The 23953-nt window shown below is 42.7% G+C and overlaps 2 protein-coding genes across 3 annotated transcripts; both read right to left on the reverse strand.

Annotated features, from left to right (window-relative positions):
- Positions 1–7021: 7021 nt before the first annotated feature.
- LOC119253361 (probable cystatin-15) lies at positions 7022–10746 on the reverse strand. The gene is made up of 3 exons (XM_037520926.2): positions 10467–10746; positions 8096–8206; positions 7022–7219 (listed from the first exon to the last, which is right to left on the reverse strand). The coding sequence occupies exons 1-3, from the start codon at positions 10689–10691 to the stop codon at positions 7082–7084; spliced, it is 474 nt and encodes a 157-aa protein (XP_037376823.1). The 5' UTR covers positions 10692–10746; the 3' UTR covers positions 7022–7081.
- Positions 10747–14886: 4140 nt separating this feature from the next.
- Positions 14887–18865, reverse strand: LOC119253374 (probable cystatin-16). Of its 2 annotated transcripts, XM_054699175.1 has the most exons (4): positions 18371–18865; positions 16689–16796; positions 15948–16011; positions 15064–15088 (listed from the first exon to the last, which is right to left on the reverse strand). In XM_054699175.1, exons 1-3 carry the CDS (start codon positions 18689–18691, stop codon positions 15961–15963), a joined length of 480 nt encoding a protein of 159 aa, XP_054555150.1. In that variant the 5' UTR covers positions 18692–18865; the 3' UTR covers positions 15064–15088; positions 15948–15960. The 2 variants fall into 2 exon arrangements, with proteins under 2 accessions (XP_037376829.1, XP_054555150.1); XM_037520932.2 differs by lacking the exon at positions 15948–16011 and having other exon boundaries at positions 14887–15088; positions 18371–18857.
- Between the last annotated feature and the right edge of the window lie 5088 nt (positions 18866–23953).

Here is a 23953-nt window from a genome sequence, read left to right on the forward strand (position 1 = left end):
GGGGGACTGGGCTGTCAGTTGTTAAATAACACATATCCAACCAAATTCATTGTAAATATATAACTGACTTTATTAAACAGTTCATGAATCAAGCATCATCCCACCTAAGAAGTAGAAAGGCATTCTAAAAAGTTGTACAAAATGAAAGTTTTTATATGCAGAAGTAAGGCTACGTGAGGAAAGGGAGGTTATTTCAGGCTTAGATAACCTACCCACGGGGAATGAGAAAAGGTCTTATCTCATTTTTCCTTTGGGGAATGTATAAAAAGGACAACTGATCAGAAAATTCTATATTGCCCAGTCGGCGCTACATTCCTGCAGGACATTCACACTGCAGATAGGTCAGGTATTAAGTCTTGGTGGGCTTAGTGCAGGCACCTCCATTTGGGGCCTATGTTTCCTTTTCAAAGAAACCACCTAGCTTGAGAATACATCATGTGGAAGTACCTAGTGTCTGGGCCGTTGGTCTGGGAACTCCTGGTGTGAAACAATCTAATTTGAGCCCCAGAATACATGTGGAATAGACCCAAACTAACCCAGAGTGAGCTCAGCCTGAAACATCAACTTAAAGTGAAGTCACACTTACGTCTAGACGTGCCTCTAGACATAATGCCTGACATACAGTTCTTGATGGCAGGGCGTCCATATTAGAAAAGCCCGTCTTTTTCATAACAGGCAATCTCATAAAATGTTGTAGATTTCATGCATATAAAGAATTTCTAAAATACATGTCAGTTTTTCTATTGTGTGCTTGTTTTATACCTTTCAAGTATAAGTTTAATCCCTACTGATTTGAGAAAACTAGTAACTGGACTGAATCTGGAGAGATCTCTCCAGGGCACAGTCAAACAGGAAAGGTTACTCCTTCTTCTGACTGACACCATCACTCAAAATCTAATAGAGTGGGTTCATCAGTGACAGTGGTGATAGACCCCAAATTTATCCACCTTGTCAAAAACCCTCACACACCCCTGATTCTGACCATTGAGTGTGACCATGTTTTTAATCTCATGTGCTGTGAAAGCAGAAACAAAGGAAAGACACAGACCACGCAAAAATCCACTCGCTGCAATTTACATAATTTCTAAATATTGAAGCTCCTAAAAAAACCATTTCCCATCCTTGACCACAAATGCCAATCACCCGAAGATTTTAAGTATTTCTGATGTGAAGTCACAACAATTTTCTATGGTAGAGATGGAGAATGTGCCTGATCTCTAGATGATACAAAACATGAAATCTATGTGGTTTTTATGTGGATCAAAGTAGAAAACAACTGACATATGTGAAAAAATCATGACACCAGGGCTTCGCAAGGTGTATTGAGAGTTGAGGTGAAGGTGCTCACCTGTGAACATCAGGTAGAGTTCATGGATGATCCAGCAGTCTAGCTCTCCATAGCACAGGAACAATGGTTATCTCCTTTAGACCCTGAGTGTTTTTATTGCCCAAGGGTAGTCAGTAGGCCAGTTTCGCTGACCACAAAGCTGCCCTTGTGAATTTTCATGTGTTCCTTTTCTTTTTTTTTTTTTTTTTTTAGGATTTTGTCAGTTCTTTTATTCTTATTTTATTTTAATTTTATTTTAAATAATAAATTTTATTTTTATATTCCCCATACAATTGCAGCCCCCCCATTCTGACCCCAATCCCTCCCCTCCCGTCCCCGCCCCCCTAAAAGTGTCTCTGGTTCATAGCTTTTTGTTGATTTTGATTTTCACTTTCTTATAGTTATTCATTTTCCTGGTCCCTTATTTAAGTTTTCTAGATTCCTGCTATGAGTGAGACCATCCGGTATTTTTCTTTTTCTTTTTGGCTTATTTCGCTGAGCATGATCCCTTCCAGTGCCATCCATGTTGCTGCAAATTGCATGTGCTTATCTTTTTTGAATGCTGAGTAATATTCCATGGTATATATGTACCACATCTTCTTGAACCAGTCATCTATTTTTGGGCATTTGGGTTGTTTCCAAAGCTTAGCTATTGTAAACAGTGCTGCTATAAACATAGGGGTGCAGGTGTTCTTTGGAATTGATGTTTCTGTGTCCTTTGGGTAAATACCTAGGAGTGGAATTGCTGGATCATATGGAAGCTCTATGTTTAGTAGGTCCAGGAATCTCCACACAGCTCTCCACAGTGGTTGGACCAGTTTGCACTCCCACCAAGAGTGCAGAAGAGTTCCTTTTTCTCCACACCCTCGCCAACATTTGTTGTTACTAGTTTTTTTAATATGTGCCATTCTCACTGGTGTAAGATGGTATCTCATGGTAGTTTTGATTTGCATTTCCCTGATGACAAGTGATGTTGAACATTTTTTCATATGCCTGTTGGCCATTTGCATTTCCTCTTCAGAGAAGTTTCTTTTTCGCTCTTCTGCCCATTTTTTGACTGGATTATTTTCTTTGTTGTTGTTGAGTCTCATCAGCTCTTTGCAGATTTTTGTGATCAGTCCTTTATCATTAGTGTTGGGTGCAAAAATGTTCTCCCGGTTGGTGGGGTTTCTCTTTGTTTTTGTTATTGTCTCTTTTGCTGTGCAGAAGCTCTTTAATTTGATGGAGTCCCAGCTGTTTATCTTTGCCTTCACTATCACTGCTTTGGGTGATGTGTCTGTAAAGATGTCTTTGATGTGCAAATCACGTAGTGTTTCGCCTATATTTCCTTCTATATATTTTGTGGTTTCAGGTCTTATGTCTAGTTCTTTAATCCATTTTGAGTTGGTTTTTCTGCATGGTGTGAGATAGTAGTCAAGCTTCATTCTTTTGCATGTAGCGACCCAGTTTTCCCAGCACCATTTATTGAACAAACTTTCTTTGCTCCAATGCATAGTCTTTGCTCCTTTGTCAAAGATTAGTTGACCATAACTCTGTGGGTTTATTTCTGGATTTTCTATTCGATTCCATTGGTCTGTATGTCTGTTCTTGTTCCAATACCATGCAGTTTTGATGATTATGGCTTTGTAGTATAGTTTGAAGTCTGGGAGTGTGATGCCTCCATTCCCTTCTTTTTTTTTTCAGGAGAGCTTTGGCTATTCGGGGTTTTTTGTGATTCCATATGAATTTCATCAATAATTGTTCTATTTCTTTGAAGAATGACATTGAAATTTTGATTGGAATAGCATTAAATCTGTATATTGCTTTTGGAAGGATGGCCATTTTAATAATGTTTATTCTTCCAATCCATGAGCAGGAGATGTCTTTCCATTTCTTTGTGTCTTCTTCTATTTCTTTTAACAGTGTTTTATAGTTTTCTTTGTATAGGTCCTTTACCTCTTTTGTTAGATTTATTCCCAAATATTTGATTTTTTTTTGTTTCAATAAAAAAAGGGATGGTTTTTTTGATTTCTTCTTCTTCAGATTTATTGTTTGTGTATAGGAAGGCTACTGACTTTTGCGTGTTGATTTTGTATCCTGCCACTTTACTGAACTGATTGATGCCAACCAAGAATACTCTATCCCTCAAAGCTCTCCTCCTTCCTCTTTGAAGAAAGAATATGGACCTTCCCAGACAAACAGAAACTCCGGAATTTCATTACAACTAAACCCCCACTCCAAAAAATACTACAAGGAGTCCTAAAGCCAGAACCACAGAGGGACGAATAACAATGAAAGAAGGCCAAAAAAAAAAAAGTTATTAAAAGAATAAATAAATAAAATCAAAGGAAAGACAAACACAATGGCAAATACAGATGCTAACATATCAATATTAACTCTAAATGTAAATGGACTAAACTCTTCAATAAAAAGACACAGAGTTGCAACCTGGATTAAGAAACAAAACCCAACCTTTTGCTGTCTCCAGGAAACACATTTAGCTACAAAAGATAAAAATAGGCTCAAAGTTAAAGGATGGAAAACAATCCTACAAGCAAATGGACCAAAAAAGAAAGCAGGAACAGCTATACTTATATCAGATAAAACAGATTTCAAACTCAAAAAGATAAAAAGAGACCCCAATGGTCACCACATTATGATCAAGGGGACAATACTTCAAGAAGAAATAACACTCATTAACATATACTCACCAAACGAAGGAGCACCAAAATATATCAGACAACTGTTGTCCTCTCTGAAAACAGACATCAGAGAAAACACATACGTAGTAGGAGACTTCAACACACCACTATCAACAATGGATAGATCAACAAGACAAAAAATAAGTAAAGAAACCAAAGCTCTAAATAAGGACCTAGAGCAATTGGGCTTAACAGACATTTATAGAACACTAAACCCCAAAAAAACGGAGTACACATTTTTCTCAAGCGCACACGGATCATTCTCCAGGATCGATCACATACTGGGGCACAAGACAAACATCAACAGATACACCAAGATTGAAATCATATCAACCATCTTTTCTGACCATGAAGGCATCAAACTAGAAATAAACCATAAAAAGAAGGCAAGGAACTTTCCTACCTCATGGAGATTAAAAACCACACTACTGGAAGACCACTGGACTAACGAGGAGATCAAAGAAGAAATTTAAAAATTCTTTGAATTGAACGACAAGGAGGACACCAATATCCTAAATGTATGGGATGCAGCAAAAGCAGTAATAAGAGGAAAATATATAGCAATAGAAGCTCACATCAAGAAACAAGAAAGAACTCAAAGAAACAACCTAATCTCGAAGCTCAAAGATCTAGAAAGAGAACAACAAAAAAACCCCAAAACCAGTAGAAGAAAAGAAATAATAAAAACCAAAGCAGAAATAAATGAAATTGAAACTAAAAAAACAATCCAAAAGATCAATGAAACCAAGAGCTGGTTCTTTGAAAAAATCAATAAAATAGACAAACCCCTAGCCAGGCTCACAAAGGAAAAAAGGGAGAAAGCACAAATAAACAGGATCATCAATGAAAGAGGAGAAATCACAACGGACACAGCAGAAATCAAAAGAATAATCAGTAACTACTATGAACAGTTATATGGAAACAAGTTCAACAATCTAGAGGAGATGGACAAATTCCTACAACTCTCCAATCACCCAAAGCTAGATAAAGAAGAAATAGAACACCTAAACAGACCAATTACAAGCAGTGAAATTGAAATGGTAATCAAAAACCTCCCCAAAAACAAAAGCCCAGGGCCTGATGGATTTACAAATGAATTCTACCAAACATTCAGAGACGAATTAGTGCCTGTCCTTCACAAACTCTTCCAAAAAATTGAGAAGGAAGGGACAATACCAAACACGTTCTATGAAGGCAACATTACACTAATACCAAAACCGAATAAGGACAGCACAAAAAAGGAAAACTACAGGCCAATCTCCCTAATGAACACTGATGCAAAAATCCTCAACAAAATTTTAGCTATCAGAATCCAACAATGTATCCATAAGATAATTCACCACGACCAAGTAGGATTCATTCCAGGGACACAAGGATGGTTTAACATCCGAAAATCAATCAACGTTATCCAACACATCAACAAAAAGAAATATAAAAACCATATGATAATATCAATAGATGCTGAGAAAGCTTTCGACAAAGTGCAACACCCATTCATGATAAAAGCCCTTGAAATTCTTGGGATACAAGGAACATACCTCAACATCATAAAGGCCATCTATGACAAGCCAACAGCCAGTATCATTCTCAATGGTGAAAAGCTGAAAGCAATTCCATTAAGATCTGGAACAAGACAAGGATGTCCACTCTCACCACTGCTTTTCAATATAATACTGGAAGTCCTAGCCAGGGCAATAAGACAAGAGAAAGACATCCAAGGAATCCAAATAGGAAAAGAAGAAGTCAAACTATCACTATTTGTAGATGATATGATAATATACATAGAGAACCCCAAAAACTCATGTGTTCCTTTTCAATTGAGGGGAGATGTTACACTTTCTATATACAAATCAGTCAAAAACCAAAGGTGACCCAAGCCACTAATTTTGTATAAGACCCAGGAAGCTGTCTCCAAATGTCTTAGTAAACCCTGTACCAACACCTCTTCTTGAAAAGTGTTAATCAAAAAAGAGGCAGACTTTTAACTAGAAAGCACTCAAATCAGATCCCCACAAATGCATAAAGGAGATGAAAAGACCTGTCAACCTCTCATTCTGAGGCATTCCTCCATGGGATTACCACTGTCTCTCTATCCCCAGATATGCCCCACACCCCCTATCTCTCTATTCTGCAGGGATGCTCACCACCAGGATCCAAGAAGAGAGAGATGCTCATCAGGTTGGGTGGAATGGAGGAATATAGATATCTGCAGGGAAGGTAGGGACATGGAGACTAGAGCTATTTGCCTTCTCAGTTATCATCAGAGGCCTAGAAAATACTTTCTTGTCAGCATCATATCTCCTGGTACAGATGCTTTAAGGGGGTCCAAAGCCAGCAGAGTCTTCAGTAATCTTCAGTCACCAACTTCTCACCCTGTGCAGAACAGTCACCCTATTATGAACCTAGTCCCAGACATGGAAGCAGAGGTGATACAGATGTATATACCTGTCAAAATTGTCTACATTCTTTTTGAGTAGAGTCAATGCATGAATGAACAAACAAGTAGAAGGATGGATGGATGAATGGATGGATGCGTGGATGGATAGATGCATGGATGGAATATTGCATGAATAGATAATGAAGAGATAAATTAGTGGATAATTGATGGATGGATGGATGAGTGAAAGGGAAGATCGATGGAAGACTGAATCAATAGATGATGGATGATGGGTAGATGAATCAATGGATAATAGGTGGATGGACAAATGATGGATGGCTGAATAGACAGATGGATGGAATGAATGGATGATGGGATGATGGAATAAATGGATTGTGATGGATAGATGGATGGATGGCCAAAGAGCAGTGAAAAAAATGAATGAATGAGTAAACATAACATCTAAGAAACAGTAAGGAGAGCCTCAATGAACTGAGGAATTTGACTTACTAAATAGCCTACATCTACAAGCACGGTAAGACATTAATGATAAATTCTCCTGACTCCTAACTGGCATCAACATCCAAGGAAAACAAATGATAAGAAAGAGTACAAAACTGAACAGGATCCAGAAAATGCTCTGAGATGCCTTTATTTGTTCTAGTGCTGAACAAACATAGGACTATAGACAATCTGTCAATCTCCATAGTAAAAGAAATCTGTTTCCTGAGAAAAGACAGGGTCCTCCCTAATCTTCATCCGCAGACAGGTGCTATTCAAGAGGGTGAAATGGATGGGTACAGGGATGATATTCACCACAAAAGTACAGCTCACCTGAAAAGAAAAAAAGAAAAAAGAAGATAAAATTACAACAATGCAACACATTGGGAACACTTAGCATACAGTAAGAACAGAAGATACATTAGAATCTCTCAAAGGAAAGATAAACAAAAACAAACTGTGTCCTGGGGTAAGGCTTGAAAAGCTCAAGTCTCCACCAAGGATGGGCAGGGATTGCTGAATCCATGCAGTTGAGTCTGGAGGTTTCTGAGAGGTGCCTGGTGGGGCTACCACCTGCCTCTCAGGGGCCCTCCCCTATAAACTTGATGCTGCATGAGGGAGCTGGCACATATGGGAGATGATCTGTTGGGCACCCCACCCCTACACTTAGCAGTAGCTGCAAATCTACTGCAAAAGGAGAAAATTACCCAGCCTGTGCTTGGAGGGGCACCAGGCCCATTAAGGCATCACACTGATGCACTCATCCCCAGGGTCCAAGATGCCATAAGCTGGACATTAGCTCAGAGGAAAATAACAAATTGGACTTACCTGAACACCTTCAGTTAAGAAACAAAAGGGAGAAATTCAAGCAAACTAAACCATCCACCAACCCAGAAAATAGGAGCAAAGGCAGAGTGAGGACACAGAGGAACAGAATCTGCCTGAACCTCAAGGTCTCAGGAAGCTTAGAGACTGGGGGTAAAGGGGGGCTCCATGCAGAACAAAGGTCATATATTCAGCCAGCTGGGTTGTAAGCACTGGGCTCAGTGCAGCTTTGCTGGGAGCACTATCTTCTAACAATGACCCCTTCTAGGGGACCCTCAGACCTGGTGGGGAGCGGCCAGACCCTCTCTTCTAGCCCAAGAGTGTTCCTGGTACCTTTCCTAAGCCTCCTCCCAAAACCCTCCTTGATATTATTGATTCTCAAACCGTTTTCTTTCCTGGGCCTTCTTGCAAGTGGCAGTTGTTTATGTCTTCATCATGTTTTTTACAAATTGTGCGACCCATGTCCAAGTCCATCAAATATGTCCAACTAAGTATCTGTCAAGAAGAAATCATAGAAACTACACTGAAATATTTACTTGGCACTAGTGAGAAAAGCAGAGAGAACCACAGAGAAAAGTAGGTAAAAGATGTAAACAGATACATCCAAATAATTGTATGTAATTGCTATGTAATTTCTCTTATCATTTTTAGTTTCTTACTTCACTTTTTCCTCCTAATTCTCCATTTTCTTACAAAAGACTGGCCATATGCACACTGCAGTCTCCCTGCTGCACTCCTTCTGATCCCAACACCTGCAGTCAAGCACCAGTGCTGGACACAAAGAGGCAGCAGAGTCCTGGGGTCCACTCCCCGTCCTACTGCAAGCCCCGCTCAGCCCAAGCTGGCGCCATCAGCTCCCACAGAGGCGCCTCCGCAGGGGAGCGGGGCCAGGGCCTGGTCAGCCCACTGCTTAGAGCCAGCCTGTACCAGCCTCTGGGGAGGCCTCCAGAAAGGGCTGTTGGCGGGTGCTGGGGACACTGTCTCTTCATGTGGGAGCTGGCTGCACAAAGGGCCTGTCTTGCAAAGGTCCTTCGAGGTGGCTATTTAGAAAGCAGGCAGGTCCTGGCTTAAAGAGAAAAAAGAAAACTGACAGAGCTCAAATACAGAAGAAATCACCCAGGGAGGATCTCTCCTCGCTGGATTGACCTAGAAAGGTCAAGAAAATTGACTTTGTTTGGGGCTCAGGAATTCCTGCAACTGACACAAGACACTCACTTGTGCCCAGCAACACACACACACACACATGCCATTCATGCACACAAAGCCCCATGCACTGTCACCCTGACCATAAGCTAGGATGTGGAAACAGCAGTAGCGTTGGTGTTGGGGGATCTGGAGCCTCCTGGGTCCAGGACTTGGATGAGGCTGAAGAGGGTCAGTACATGGGAAGGGGTGTGCTCTATGCAGGGAAGGGGTTACCAGGTATCATGCCTCCTATCTCTCCAGGATTGTGGTCAGAGCTGGGACCCTCCCATAGATCCCTGGGACATCAAGCCTGCTTCAGGGCGCTTTCATGGGAACCTGAATCTGAGCATGGACAGAATTACTCTGGGACAGAAGTTTTAATCTAGTCAAAAGTACAGGAAGTGGAAAGAAAAAAACATTTTAGGAAATGCTTGCATCACCAGATGCTAATGCCACTAAAAGTTTATCAGCCAAAACTATAACCTTCAGGTACAATAACCAAATGCCTTCTAGACCATTCCATGGCTTGTTTCAAGAATACTGTGGTGTGGTCCGTCCAAATCTCTTCATGGCCCCCTCTCCTCTTCCTTCGTCATCCTTTCAGTTGAGAGAGTCACTGCCTACCTCATTCTCAGGACAAAAGCCTAGGGTCCATCCTTGACCCTTCTCTTCCTCTCACACCCCATGTCAGTGCACCCCACATCTACCACATAGACCCAGAATTCAGCACAACACCTGGTACCCAGCAAGCCACCTAGTCTTGGCTTGCCTGAGGGATGTAGTGCCCTCTGTGCCGGGCACGGTCTTGTGACTTGTCATAGTCCAGAAGCCTCCCTAGGAATCTTTCCCCTCTGGTCCCCAAACTCTACCTGGCTGGAGTTTTCCAGACTTGCCTGTCTGAGAGAGGCCCTTCCTGAACATTCCCTCTTTCCTTGCCTCACCAAAGCCCTGCCTGCCTGCACTGACCACTCTTGTCCCAGCCTTCCACTATTTCAGTGGAACTTGGGGCCTGTTCACTGTCACTGATGACACAGAGGATGCTGAGACATGTCCCCGCCTGCCTTCTCTGTCCCTTCCAGTCGAGGCCTGAACCCCCGCAGCTGTGCAGTCCAGGCTGGCCTGCTTCCTGCAGGAGATCATCTCCCGGGATCTTCCCTGAGCTCCCGTCCCCGCTGCCTTTCCTCCTTGTTTCATTTTGCCAGCTCACCCTTCTCTTATCTGTCATGAAGGCCTACTCCTGCCATCCACTTCTCTTAACTGGAACAGATGAAGCACTTTCTTTCTCTCCCTCAAAATGCAGCTCAGTCTCTGCCCTGAATGCTCTCCTCTCTGCTCAACCTCTTTTCTTCTCCCCAGTATTTCAGGGTGTCGACTCATCAGGGAAACAAAACAATAAAAAAAAATTGGAGTACTACTAATGATGCTTATATTAAAAAAAAATAGTTACACAACTAAAAATCCATTACCCTTTTCTGCAGCCTAAGGCTAAGGACTCACCCCCAGGCCTGGCTGCAGGGGACATAGGGTGCAGGAGACAGGACAGGAGACAGGACAGGGAAGGGGTGCTCACCTTTTGCTGACTGCGTCGCACCCACAGCAACTTGTAGGCAAACTCATCTGGCTGTGCTTCGTTGTACTGAAACACGGCAAATTCCACACACAGGGTGAAGTAAGTGGTGCTCTTAGCAATGTCCACAAATTTACAAGTGCAGGCATGAAGGCCCAGCACAATGAGCCCCAGAATCAGTATCGACTTGGGGAACATGCTGTCAACAGCAGCGCTGCAGGTCAGCATTGCGTGGGAGGAGCTGGTAGCTGCAGCTCTATGGCTCCTCACCCACGAAGTCCTGCCCCACAGAAGCTCTGAGTTGCTGACTGGATTCTTTATCCAGTCCCTCCTCTCCACTCCCTGCCTTGTCCCTCCAGTCACCAGCAAGCAGAAGGCAAAGCAGGCATCATCCTTCCTGCCCCTTGTCACATAAATCTTAACCCCGGGGCCTGAGTGCAACATGCCCTGTCTCCTGCCTATTTCCAGGGCAGTCTCCTCCTGTCCTAGCTCAGCCCTGTGAAGGCCTGGGTGGATGCCTTGAGCACAGTCACTGTGCTCTTGTTGTGCATCCCAAGACTGGCAGAGTCCCAGAGACCATTTGGAATACTGATGGGCCCAGAGTTCTGCAGAGTTGAGGTAAAAACCAGGTCTACCTCTAACCTTGACTGCAACCCTTGACCTCAGGAACATCTCCCCCTGTCCTCTGTAGGTGCTAACCTACTTTCCAAGAGGACTGGCCAGGACTGGCAGGGGAGAGAGGCATCTCTATGTCCTGAGGTGAGTGAAGACAACACCCAGGACAAGAATGAAGCTAGTATGAGAGGTGGGCTCTGCAAATATGGCAGCCATGGGCATGAGACGGGATCAGAGGCTGGGAAAGTTCAGCCCTGGGTCAGCATGCATTCTCGACCAGCTCTACCAATTGTGGTCTTTGACCTTTGCCCTATCAATGTGTCAGGCTCTTTTCAAAGTAACTGTGGGATCAATATGTGCCCTACCTAGGATGAGAACTAGACAGTGGGAGTGAGCAGACCAGGAAATACATTGTGCTGCTCATGTGCATTAGAATGCTCTGCACTGGGATGATTTTCCTACCTCAGTCATGTGTAATTCAGACACCTCTACATTGCTGATGTAACTAGAAAGGACACAGGGCCTGAGGCACAGCTGTGGGAACAATTATAAAGATGAGACTAGGGCTAGCACAGGAAGAGAAAGAAGTGGGGACATGGTCAACATCAATAAACAGCTGATAGGTGGCATATGAGGACCCCCCATTAGGGCAATCACAACGAGGAGGCAGCAGCCTGCTTCAAAGGCTACTGGAACTTCATCATGTCCTCCTGCCTGAGAAGTTACAGGTTTCCAATGCCTGTTCTTTCCACAGTCCACATTTTGAGATCTGCAGAGTCTGTACTAGGCCTCTTTTTATTTCCTGATGTGGGTTATGTCTATCTTCTCTGTTCTCTATTTCTCTTGCCGAGTTAGCAATTTTATTAGACTTTCCAAAAGATCAGTGCTTGGATTTCTTTTTTTTTTTTTAATAATAAATTTTATTTTTATATTCCCCATACAATTGCAACCCCCTCAATCTGACCCCAATCCCTCCCCTCCCGCCACCCACCCCCCAAAAAGTGTCTCTGGTTCATAGTTTTTTGTTGATTTTGATTTTCACTTTCTTATAGTTATTCATTTTCCTGGTCCCTTATTTAAGTTCTCTAGATTCCTACTATGAGTGAGACCATCCTGTATTTTTCTTTTTCTTTCTGGCTTATTTCCCTGAGCATGATCCCTTCCAGCGACCCTCTCTATTAATTTTCTCTTTCACTCATTTACGCTCTTTTATTGCAATGTCTTGAGAGAGAAAGACTTAGTCACCAATCATCCTCCTGTCCATCTAAAGATGTATGTATGTCCAGACTTAACCCCCCTTTTAAAGCTAAACATTGGCAGCATCTCACATATTGTTACATCATGAGCTTTCGATCATTTGCTCCAAAAATACACCATAATCTGCATTAAGTTTACTTCTCTAGCCCGTACAATTAAAGGTGTATTGCTGAATTTTTAAATCTTTTGCTCCTTAATTTCTATTTAAACTTCACTGTGCCCAAAGAACCTATTTTATGTGCTATCAGTTCTTTGAAATCCATCGAGTTTTGCTTTATGGATCAGAACATGTTCAATTTTGATAAATGTTCTTTCAGTTCAATAAGAATATGTGTTCTGACATTGTTGGTGAATGTTCTATACAATTATTATGATTTTGTCAAATTAACACTCATTGAGTGGAAAACAGGATGCTGGATGATGAGTCATGGTCCAACAATGAATCACAAATGAAGATGAAACTGAAAACTTAGTCACTCACAAGTCCTGGAGGAAATATTCAGCACATATGAGGAGCCTCATGGAGGGGTCACATAGGAGGTCAAGGCAAAATGCAGTCAGAGAGGGCAGAACCTGGGCACACAGGTTTATCAGGGTCTGTGAGTGGGATTTCTGGGGTGAGGCTGGACCTGTCAACTCAAATTAAAAAGTAGTGTTTGGGTAAGTTATATAGGGTTCGGGGGCACCCAAGGGGAAGGCTCTGGAGGATGGGAGACACTGTTGTTCACAAATGCTATTGGGGAGATCACATTAGGACCTAACATTTGTTGGGGACTCTGCTGGCTGCTAACTTGGCCATGTGCTTGTATGTGTCAGTTTCCAATCATTTTGCCAAAGAAAATGAATGCCAAGGCAGCAATGCCATGGAGAAGTTAAGTGAACATCTTGTCAATGATACAAAGTTAAAGTTATTAAATGGATTCTAAATTTGTATATATTTTTTGATCTTTAGCTTGTGACTTCTATGAGTTAAAGACAGAGGTACTTTATACTCTCCTCCCGGGACTGGGGGTTTGGCTGTTCTCCCTGCAGCCCTTTTGGGTTGCATTATATATCGCAGATGATGACAGGAGGGGGCCCCTCAGTAAAATTGTTGTAACTTCCATAAAGCATAGCTATGGCCTTGTCCCCAAAAGGCCATGTTTCTGACCCACACCAGCATACAGAGGCCCTGGTCAGAGTCAGGCACCTCTATTTGTACACTGGTGTTCATAGGGGCTCACTGCTCAGTAGCAGAGGCTGTGAAGTAACAGCATCTGGGGCCTAACTCCAAAGGGCCTGGCCTCACACAAGAAACATTTGAAAAGCTCCTTGATGACTCTATTGAATCTGAGTTCAAACAGAGCAAAACTGAAAAGAGCAGGAACAGAAATCAAGTTTTCCTCAATGCAATGGGAGTTGAGGTGAAGGTGCTTACTGGTGAGCAACAGAGAGAAGAGCTCAGGAGGGCCTGGCTATCCTTGGTCACAGAGGACCCATAAACAATGGCTCCCCACTCTGTGCTGAGTGCTCTGAAGCCAATGGTGGGCAAAAGCAGCTTTGCTGACCACACACAACCACCCTCATAAATTTATCTATGCCTCTTTCAGAGTGTGGGGAGAGGTTGGAAAAGCTACATACTGTTTGGTCAAAGAACCAGAGTTAATACAGGCCACTGCCTTTGTGCTGTGCCCAGTGGAGCTACCCAGAGTCATGTGGGGAAAACTCCCTCTCCTCATTGTTTGTGGACACATCATGCAGACAGATAAATCTGGAGAGAGACAGACTTTCAAATAAGTGATGCTCAAATCAGATTCCCAGAAATCTGGAAGGAAAGATGAAAGATCCATTGGCCTCTCCTTTCTGAAGTACTCCTCCACAGCACTGCCACGGCCTCTCTGTCCCCAGACGTGCCCCACATCCTCCATCTCTCTGCCATCTGTAGAGATGTCCACCATAAGAGGGTGTCTGTCACCACAGTGCCTGTTCCGGGGAAGGTGAATGGTGTTCACACCCTGGAGGAACACAGGATCAGGAAGCAGGTGGGATCTGGAGTGGCCATCTGCTGAGCCTTCCTCAGAGACCCTAGAGAATTGGTGATGGGCAGAATTTTCTGTCAGCTTCAGTCACGTGTCCTCCACCCCTGTGATGGGGATGACCCTTTGCAGAGGGACCACTCACTATGAACCTGGTCCAGACATGGAAGCTGAGTGGACACAAGTGTTTCTTTCCTGTCAAAATTCTCTGTGTTCCCTTAGAGTGGAATCAAGGAGGGGCAGGGAGAGATTGGAGTAATAAATACACAAATGGAAGGAAGGAAGGGAAGAAAGGAAAGGGTAATGGATGGAGGGAAGTAGGGAGAGAGAGAAGGGGACAAATGGTTGTATGGATGCAAGGAAAGATGAACACAGGAAGGAAGGGAGTGGGCGAAGGGAGGGAGGAAGAAAGGTACAAACTATTCAGAACCAGTAAGGAGGGACTCACATGACTTAGGGAATAAAGATACATTTTCCAACAGTTGTCGCTCACTGAGGTAGAAAATAAATGACAAGGGAGTGCAAAACTGACAGGGACGCCAAAAATTCTCCAAATGCCTTTAATTCCCCCTGGTGCTTTACACATCTAGGACTACAGACTGTCCTTCTCCAGAGGAAAATGGACTTCTGCTGGGAGAAATCGGGACTCCTTTGCATCTATAGTTGCAGGCAGGTGCTGTTCAAGAGCAGGAACTGGGAAAACCAAGGGCGGGCATCCACAATAAAAGTGCAGAGCACCTAAAAGAGGGAATGATAAAACTTAAAATTAGAACAATGTAACACGCTGAGAGCACTTAGCATATAGTGCTGTAGTATGTAGCACATAGGAACTCAGGATGCATTAGAACCTACAAAAGTAAACAAACGCAAATTCAAACAGTGGCCTAGGGCAGGAATTGAGAAGCTCCAGCCTCCACCAGGATGATGGACAGGAGTGCTGAATCCACCCACCTGCATCTGGAGCCTTCTGAGAGGTACCTGGTGGGAACACTCCTGCCCTTATGGGTATCCCCCACGCACCTGATGCTGCGTGAACACTAGTGAGTTCCGAGGGAGCTGGCAGATGCCCAGGAGATGGTCGGGCTGGGCACAATCCCTCTGCCCACTAAATAGCAGATGAACCTTTCTCCTCCTGGGAGAGCACCAGACATAGTGGGGAACAGAACCCCTCATTCTACATTGGCATGTCCCTGATGACTTTCCTAAGCCTCCTCCCACAGGCCTGAGATACTAGAAAATATCTATTTGTCTCTTCCCCCAGCTTCTGACACAGGATTCCTGAAAACTTTATAAAATTCTAAGAGATAAAATTCTACTGAGGTGACTCCAGGAAGCTCCTAAATGACCCCTGGATGGGAGCCAGTCACTAGAAAGACCAAACCCTGATTAGAAGCATGGAGTTTTCAATCTTGCACCCCATCCTACAGAGAGGGGACAGGGGCTAAAATGGAATTAAATATCAAGCATGCCTAAGTGAGGAAGCTTCATAAAATCCTTTTAGTATGGCATCTGAGAGGTCCCCCTCCACACTGCGAGGATAACTCACCCAGCTCCCTGGGAGAGAAGCTCCTGTGCTAAGGACCCTTCCAGAACTTACCCTAAGTATATCTTCATCCGTATCCTTTATCATAGTCTTCATTAAATTGGTAAACTGGGCCTCCCTGGTGGCGCAAGGGGTTAAGACACAACCTATAAAGCTATCCACAGCCACTGCAGCACAAGTTCGATCCCCAGCCAGGGAGATACCCACATGGCGCAGCAGACCTCTCCTGACTCGCCCACTCTCCCCTCAGCAGTGTATTTCAGTCACTCTGCTGTTCTGTTCCCCACTCTGTCTCTGGAGAATCCTCTCCCCCACACACACACCTCTGGCCTGTACCCCAGTTCTTGTATGCATAAATAAATAAATCATAAACAAACAAATAAATAAATAGGTAAACTGAAGGGCCTCCCTGAATTTTGTGAGCTTCCCTAGGAAATTGGTCAAGCTCAAAGAAGGAGGAGGTCATGGGAAGCTCTGATTTGTAGCCAAGTTGGATAAAGTTGTGGGTAACCTGGGCACCTACTAATGGCAATTAGCACCTGAAGTGGGAGGCAGTCTCTTGGGACTGAACCCTAAACCTGTGATCGAAGGTGATGCTATGTCCAGGGAGAGTTAAATGATAGGACACTCAGCTGCTATCACAGACAATTACTTCTTGGAGGAAAAACCTCACACATTTGTTATGAGAAGTAAATGAGACATAGAGGACTGTCGGTTTTTCTAATATCCCTTCCTTGCTATTACTTTGCACTCTAAGAAGATTCACGGTATATCAGGCTGATTTTGTGCTCAAACCTTTTTATCTCCTGGTGCTTCTTGCAAGGGACATTCATCAATATCTTCATGTTTTTTACAAATTGTGCGGCCCATCTCCAAATCCATTAAAAATATCATTGTCCACCTCTGTCAAGAAGAAATTGCAAAAGGCAAGAATTTATCATTTTTATGGGTGAGTAGTATTGCCATGTCTGTCTGTACTGCATTTCCTAGCCCATTCATCTTGTCTTTAAGCATTTAGGTTATTGACCTAAGCATTTAGGTTATCTGCTATAACTTGGTTATTCTAAATAGTGCTGCAATGAACATAGGGGGCACATGTGTCCCTTTGAAGTAGTGTTTTTGCATTTTCTGGGTAGATAGTCAGGAGTGGAATTGCTAAATCATGTAGTAGATTTATTTTTAATATTTTGAGAAATCTCCATACTGTTTCCATAGAACTGGAGGGGGGTATTCTACGTGAAATAAAAGGAGAAAGACAGATACTAGATGCTGTCCTTATATGTGGAATATAAAGGAATAAAACAAAGAGTCAGATAAAACCAAACCAATAACAAACACTAGAAATTTGACTGTAGAATTTGTCTCCCTCCTACCAGAGGAGGAGGTAGAAGGGGGCAGAGTAAGTGGGAAGGCAGCACATGTGCTGTGGTGGAGGACTTCTAGTGTCTTGGTGGTGTGTAATAACATGCACCTGAAGGATGTGATCCTGTGCTTTTAGATCATACTACAATGTTGTAAATCAAAATTACCTCAATTTAAAAAAAAAAGGAATTTATAAAGCAGTCACTAAATATTTGCTTCTCATGAATGAATAAAGGAAAGGCATAGAACCAATCAGAAGGGCAGTGAAAGACCAGAATATGCATGTAAATAGCATGTACATGTCATGTGCAATTTCTCTACAAGTATATAAGCAACAGAAAGGTTTCCCTTAATACACCTAGAGCTTGCAGTAGTCTTCCCTGCTGCACTCCTCCTGATCCCAACGCCTGCAGTCAAGCGCCAGTGCCCTGGACACACAGGGGCAGCAGAGTCTCGGGGTCCACTCCTGGTCCTACCGCAAGCCCCACTCAGCCTGTGCTGGCGCTATCAGCTCACACAGGCCCCTCCGCAGGGGAGCAGGGCCCTGGCCTCTGGGGAGGCCTCCAGAAAAGGCTGTTGGGGGGTGTTGGGGACACTCTCTCTTCATGTGGAAGCTGGTTGCACAAAGGACCTGTCTTGCAAAGGTCCTTTGAGGTGGCTATTTAGAAAGCAGGCAGGTTCTGGCTGTTCACTACACTTCTACAGAAAGTTAGTAAGGCTTACGATTTTATTTCCTTAAAGAGAAAAAAGAAAACTGACAAAGAGCTCAAATACAGAAGAAATCACCCAGGGAAGATCTCTCCTCGCTGGATTGACCTAGAAAGGTCTAGAAAATTGACTTTGTTTGGGGCTCAGGAATTCCTGCAACTGACACAAGACACTCACTTGTGCCCAACAACACACACACACATATACACACACACACACACACACACACACACACTCTCACATCACTGGTGCACACGTAAACCTGTGCCCTGTTCAGGGAGGAAGTACACTCTCCTGTCTCCTCGGCATATGGTCAGAGGTGGGATCCTCCACACTCAAGCCCCCGGGACATCGTGCCCACTTTAGGGTGCTTCATCAGGACCAAGTCTGGCCTTGGCTTCACTCACCTTTTGCTGGGCTCTCCTGACCTCCAACAACTTGTATGCATCCTCTTCCACATTGTTCTCATTGAACTGAGCCATGGCAAACTCCACTGAACCCATAAAATAATCATCATTCTTACTAATGTCAACAAATTCTTTTTGAATTGTCCAGACATGAGTGCCCAGCACAATGAGCCCCAAAAGCAGCGGCATCTTCAGGAACATGCTGCTTGGCCTCAGCACCAAGGGGGTTGCCACTGTGATTGGGTCACCCTCCTCAGCTGTGTCCCATGCAGCCCCAGCCCACGCCTCCTCCTTATCAGCCTGCTTTGTACCTCCAAACATCACCAAACAGAAGACAGCACAGGAGGCCCCATTTTCCTCCCTTTGTCACAAAAGCCTTGAACACAGGGACACGTATGCAACATTCCCTATCTCTGCACTTTTCCAGGACTGTTCCCTGAGAACTTCCCTCCAACTGCTGCAGGATCACCCCTGCAGTCTTGCTTCCACGTTGCTTCCCCTCAGTGAAAACAAGAAATACCAGAGTCACAATAATTCATGGAGACTCTGATGATCCCTGGGCTGTGCGGGCAGTGACCAAGCCTGCTGACCTTGACCGGAGCCCACACCACCAGCTGAGCCCAGAGAATTACAGAGTGTGCAGCCAACAATGGGAGAAGGGTACTGATGAGGGGCCATCTGCACCAGAGTTGCCCTGACCCTCCTCCGCCCGTCTGATATGGGGACATTCGTTTTCTCTCACTTCAAAATATGTTCCATTGTGACTCCTTTCTTGATCTGTGGGCTGTTCAGTCACACAGGTTTAATTTCCACCATGGCAAATTTTCTAACTCATCTTGTGTTGACTTCTAGCTTAAGTCTGCTGTAGAAACTTTCTGTTATTTCTCTTCTTCAACATTTGTTGAGATTTGCTTTATTGCCCAGAATATGTCTAATCTCTATATGTTCTTGAAAAGAATGTGTATTCTGAATTTTCAAGTTAGGTTAACTATCTATTTATGTCAGCATGACATTTTGTTCAAACTGTCCATATATTTACTTTTTACTCTGACTTAAAGGGTTTGATTTCATTTGATTTGATTTTGGGTTTCAGTTTCTTTTTTATGTTCTTTCACTGAAAAATGAGTTACCATCTCTCACTAAGATTATGATTGTGAATTTGTCTATTCTTTTTTATCACAATTCTTACTATGAATTTTAAAACTCTGTCACTAAGTGCCCATACAAATAGAATTTGACACTTTTTGACAGGAGACCATTTGTTCATTGTGAATTGTATCTTTTTATCTATGTGACCCTTGCTTTGACATCTACTTTGTCAGATGTCAATGTAGCTACATCAGCACTATTTTCATCAATGTTTTAATGATAGATCTTTATCCATCTTTTTCCTTGCATCTAAATGATTTAGAAGCAGCAAATAATTTCTGAAATCAGCCTAACAGTCTTATTTGGAGGATTTCTTCCATTTACAATTACTCAATATTACTGATCACTGATAACTCATGACTGATGTGTCAAAATTCAAATTTACCGTATTACTATTTGTTTTTTATTCATCTGATCTGTCTCTGTTCCCTGTTCCTTCTTTTCTCCTTCCTTGCATTTTTGTATTATTCAAGTATGTTTATTATTAAAAAATATTTTTTATTACATTTATTCCTCTAAATGATTTTTAGTTACATCTTTTTTCACTCTTCTTTTGTGGTGATTCCAGCTAATGTAATGGGCATCATCAATTTTTAAGTCTATTGTACATTACCTTTACCATTTCAAAGATAGTGAGAAGAATTTACAATACTATTACTCCTAATCCCCTTCTTCCCTGTGTATTATCGCCATGTGTTTAAATTCCATATATTTGAAAGCACATAATACGATGATTGCTGTTTTTTATGTTCACTATTTATTTGGATTTAGCAATGTACTTCCCTTTCTGCTAGGCATAATTCCTTCAACATTAGTTAATTTCCACTATGATTATTCCCTTTCCCTTAAGAAAACATTCTTAAATACTTATTTCTGCTTGGATCCGTTGATACATCTTCTACTTTTTTTTTTTTTTTTTCAAAAACTATCTTCTTGGGCCTCCCTGGTGATGCAGCGGTTGAGCGATGGGTTGCAAAGCTGTCCACAGCCCCTGCAGCACCGGTTCGATCCCCAGCCGCTGGGTGAGGGTCCCACATGGTGCTCAGACCTCTCCTGCCGCCTGCTGCTCCCCTCAGCAGTGTATCATCAGTCTGCCTGTTCTGTTCCCTGCTCTGGCTCTGGTGAATTCTCTCACCCTCCCGTGCTTCTGACTGTACCCAGTGCTTGTATAAATAAATAAATAAATCTTGAAAAAAAAACATCTATCTTCTCATTAAACAATTCCACTTCCCTGGGAACATTGACCCTAAGGGTTCAAACAGGCCTCCCTCCTCACTCTTCTTTGTGTCATCCAAGCACTGCTAATGTATGGATCTTTTAAGATTATAAATGTTCCTCTAATAACTGCATTGGCTGCATCTTAGGAAATTCCATTCATATTCTCATTATCTCTCAATTTGCAGTATTTTCTTAAGATTCATGTGGTTTCTCCCATAGCCCACAGATTATAAGCTTATTCACAAATATGACATTAAATTTACAAGTGGTTAGATGTTTTCAAGTCATTTTTACTGTAGTTGTCCTAATAGATATGTACTCTGAATCATTTCAATCATTTGAATTTTTTGAGGTTTTTCTTCTTTTTGATTACTTAAGATGCTTTTGCTGTGCCTTTGTTTTTGAAGAATTTTTTGCTGTGAATAGGATTCTAGGTTGTTATTTACTTCACTTTTTCAATGTTTTTATGTGGAGCTTCAAAAATAGCTTATTTCCAGTTGACTTTTTCTCATAGGATATAGCCTTTCATGGTTGCAACTGAAATCCTGGGGTATTTGCTACTGCTATTATAGCTTCTTTGTCAGATACTAAGCTCAGTTTGTGGATTTCCATTAGAGACAAAGAAAATATCTTTTCCCCAGTGATGTTGAAAGTGACTGCTTCTCACTCTTCCTGTCTACTCTTCTCCCAGCTCCCCCACCTTCTCTTTGCCTCCTACTTCCAACCTCTTCTCTCCCTTCTCCCCTTACCTTTCCTGTCACCCCACCCTCTCCTCTCTCAACTCCAGGTCTTACTCTGGGCCAGGTAGGATAGAGAGGACACAGCTCTATACCATGTAACTGTTCTTCACTACCTGTCCTCCCAGGGGCAGTGCCTATTTCTGCAACCTGATTCTTGGGGCTGGGACCCCAGGTAGGAAATTTAACATCAAAGAGCACTGAGTTGAGCTGCTACTCTCTGAGGTCATCTGCTGTCCCAGGGAAGATTTTCTTATCAATCAGATAGCCTCCTGTGCTTCTCCATAGGTGGTGCCCACAGATAAACAGAACCTTCTTTACCTAATATCCCCATTCTCTCTAGCTTGGGCATGGCCCCTCTAAAGAAGAATTAGAGTCAGGTCTTTGCCTGAGCCTGAAGCAAAAGTGAGATAACTGTTGTTTCCTGGAAAATTCTCCCACAATCCTTGAAGTTTACAAGATTTATGTAAAAAAAAAAGAAAAATTTGGGCCTCCCCAGTGGCGCAGCGGTTGAGCGCTGGATTGCGAAGCTGCCCGCATCCTCTGCAGCACTGGTTCCATCCCCCCCTGCCGGGGGAGGGTCCCACATGGCGCGCAGACCTCTCCTGACGCCCGCTGCTCCCCTCGGCAGTATGTTTCGTCAGTCTGCCTGTTCTGCTCCCTGCTCTGGCTCTGGTGAATTCTCTCACCCTACTGCGCTTCTAACTGTACCCAGTGCTTGTATAAATAAATAAATTAATCTTTTTAAAAAAAAAAAGTATTAAAAAATTTTTTTAAAAAAAGTTTTAAAAATATTTAAAAAAAAGAGAAAAATTTGGTTCCATTTGAAATAGCTTTGACTTCTGAAATCCAGTTCTGCCTTCAAGGGGTATTCACATTCTGTCCTTGGCCTATGGTCCAGAACCCAGCACTTCCATGGAAGGGCCATCAGCACCATTACCCCCTCTTCCTATGGGGATTAGTTCCCAGTGCCATGTGTCTTGACCCACTGAAAGCTCCCAGATAAAGTAGAGAGCTTCCCCATCAGGATTCCAGAGGGTTCTGGTAGAGTCCATAAACTACTCCCCAAGATGGATCAGAGATATGTACACAAGCAGGTTCACAGCAGTATTAGTCACATACAGAAAGAACTTGGGAATGATAAATGGAAGAATGATAAAGTGTGATATGTACACTCAGATGAGTATTATTCAGTCTTAAAAAGGAAGACTATTCTCATACGTTCTCCTACATGGATGAAAATTGAGGACAATATGTAAGTGAAATAAATCAATCACAAAAGCACAAATATTGCATAATTCCATTTATATGACATACTTAGAATATCAAATCCATAGTGACAGAAAGTAGAATGGTGTTTTCCAGGAGATGGAGGAAAGAGGGCATGAGGTGTTATTATTTACTGGGTACAGAGTTTCAGTTTGGGAAGACAAGAGAGTACTGGAGATAAATAGAAGTGGCAGTTGTACACCCATGTGAAAGTACTTAATGCCAAATAACTGTGCACTTGAAAATGACTTAAACAGTCAATTTTATGTTAAGTATATTTTACCATAATAAAACAAAAAATCAGAGCCTTGGGAAAATTCATAATCTCTAAGAGAGAAGCAAGTTTTGAAGGACAACTTGTTCCTGCTGGCATGACCCTCTGGTGTCCATCTGTCAGCAGGGGGAGTGGAAGGCAGGAGCATCCATTCCCCAAACATGCTTTGGGCTTGCTAGGCTCTCCCACTCTCGTCTCCTCCATCTCCTATCTGGTTTGAACATTACCACCTCTTTTGCGAACATCAGTGTGGTCCAAGAGCACTGGGGTCTAGTGTTGACCATTCCTGAAGCTGTGTCTGGCATCTGAGAATATCTAATGCTTGTTCAGTGTCTTATTCTTGGATTGCATTTGAGATCATTCATTCCCAAGGAACCACAGAAACAACAGAACACAGAAGAGTCATTGTCATCAGAATATTTTGTCCTCTTGAGAGCTCTGAAAAATATGTTTACATAACATTTTTGATACAAATTAAAAATATGTTTACATAACTTTTTTTGCAGAAATTAAAGTTCTTTCCCCTAATTGCTCAGCTATAAATTAGAGCCAGGACCAAATGTCAGTGCAGTTCTTTCACCATTTGAAAAATCATTGGAATTTTCTCCTAAGCAGCTGACAAAATACTTTTGTGAGTGTCTTAGAGAACTTTGCTGGAAAGGAATGAGGATGCTGGAAAAGACAGAGATGCCAACAACTGTTACTCTAATGCCCAAGGAACCCAGGGGGAGAACAACAGGCCCCTGCTCACCTGCCTGACCCCAGGCCTCTGACTCTGACTTTAGGATTGTAACCAGCAAGTGTGTTTGTTATAAGCACAGCTCTATTCCTCAGCTTTCAGTGGGTCTGGTTGTTACTATTTTAGAAGTAGGGAGGAGCCAAGATAGCTGGTAAGGAACCCAACTGGAAAAAAAAAAGATTCCCTTTCTTGGGGGA

This window comes from Talpa occidentalis, unplaced genomic scaffold (assembly GCF_014898055.3).
Source record: "Talpa occidentalis isolate TD23 unplaced genomic scaffold, MPIMG_talOcc4v2.1 talOcc4.10, whole genome shotgun sequence".
In the NCBI taxonomy this organism is placed as follows: Eukaryota; Metazoa; Chordata; class Mammalia; order Eulipotyphla; family Talpidae; genus Talpa; species Talpa occidentalis.

What these genes read in the sequence shown, in the direction of transcription:
- LOC119253374 (XM_037520932.2), bottom strand. Translation starts at nt 18,691, where the DNA reads ATGTTTGGAGGTACAAAGCAGGCTGATAAGGAGGAGGCGTGGGCTGGG. An exon ending in TCAGGAGAGCCCAGCAAAAG is followed by an intron (nt 16,797 to 18,370) that starts GTGAGTGAAGCC and finishes TCTTCTTGACAG; the next exon opens with AGGTGGACAATGATATTTTT. An exon ending in AAGCACCAGGAGATAAAAAG is followed by an intron (nt 15,089 to 16,688) that starts GTTTGAGCACAA and finishes TCCCTCTTTTAG; the next exon opens with GTGCTCTGCACTTTTATTGT.
- LOC119253361 (XM_037520926.2), bottom strand. Translation starts at nt 10,691, where the DNA reads ATGCTGACCTGCAGCGCTGCTGTTGACAGCATGTTCCCCAAGTCGATA. An exon ending in TGCGACGCAGTCAGCAAAAG is followed by an intron (nt 8,207 to 10,466) that starts GTGAGCACCCCT and finishes TCTTCTTGACAG; the next exon opens with ATACTTAGTTGGACATATTT. An exon ending in AAGGCCCAGGAAAGAAAACG is followed by an intron (nt 7,220 to 8,095) that starts GTTTGAGAATCA and finishes TTTTCTTTTCAG; the next exon opens with GTGAGCTGTACTTTTGTGGT.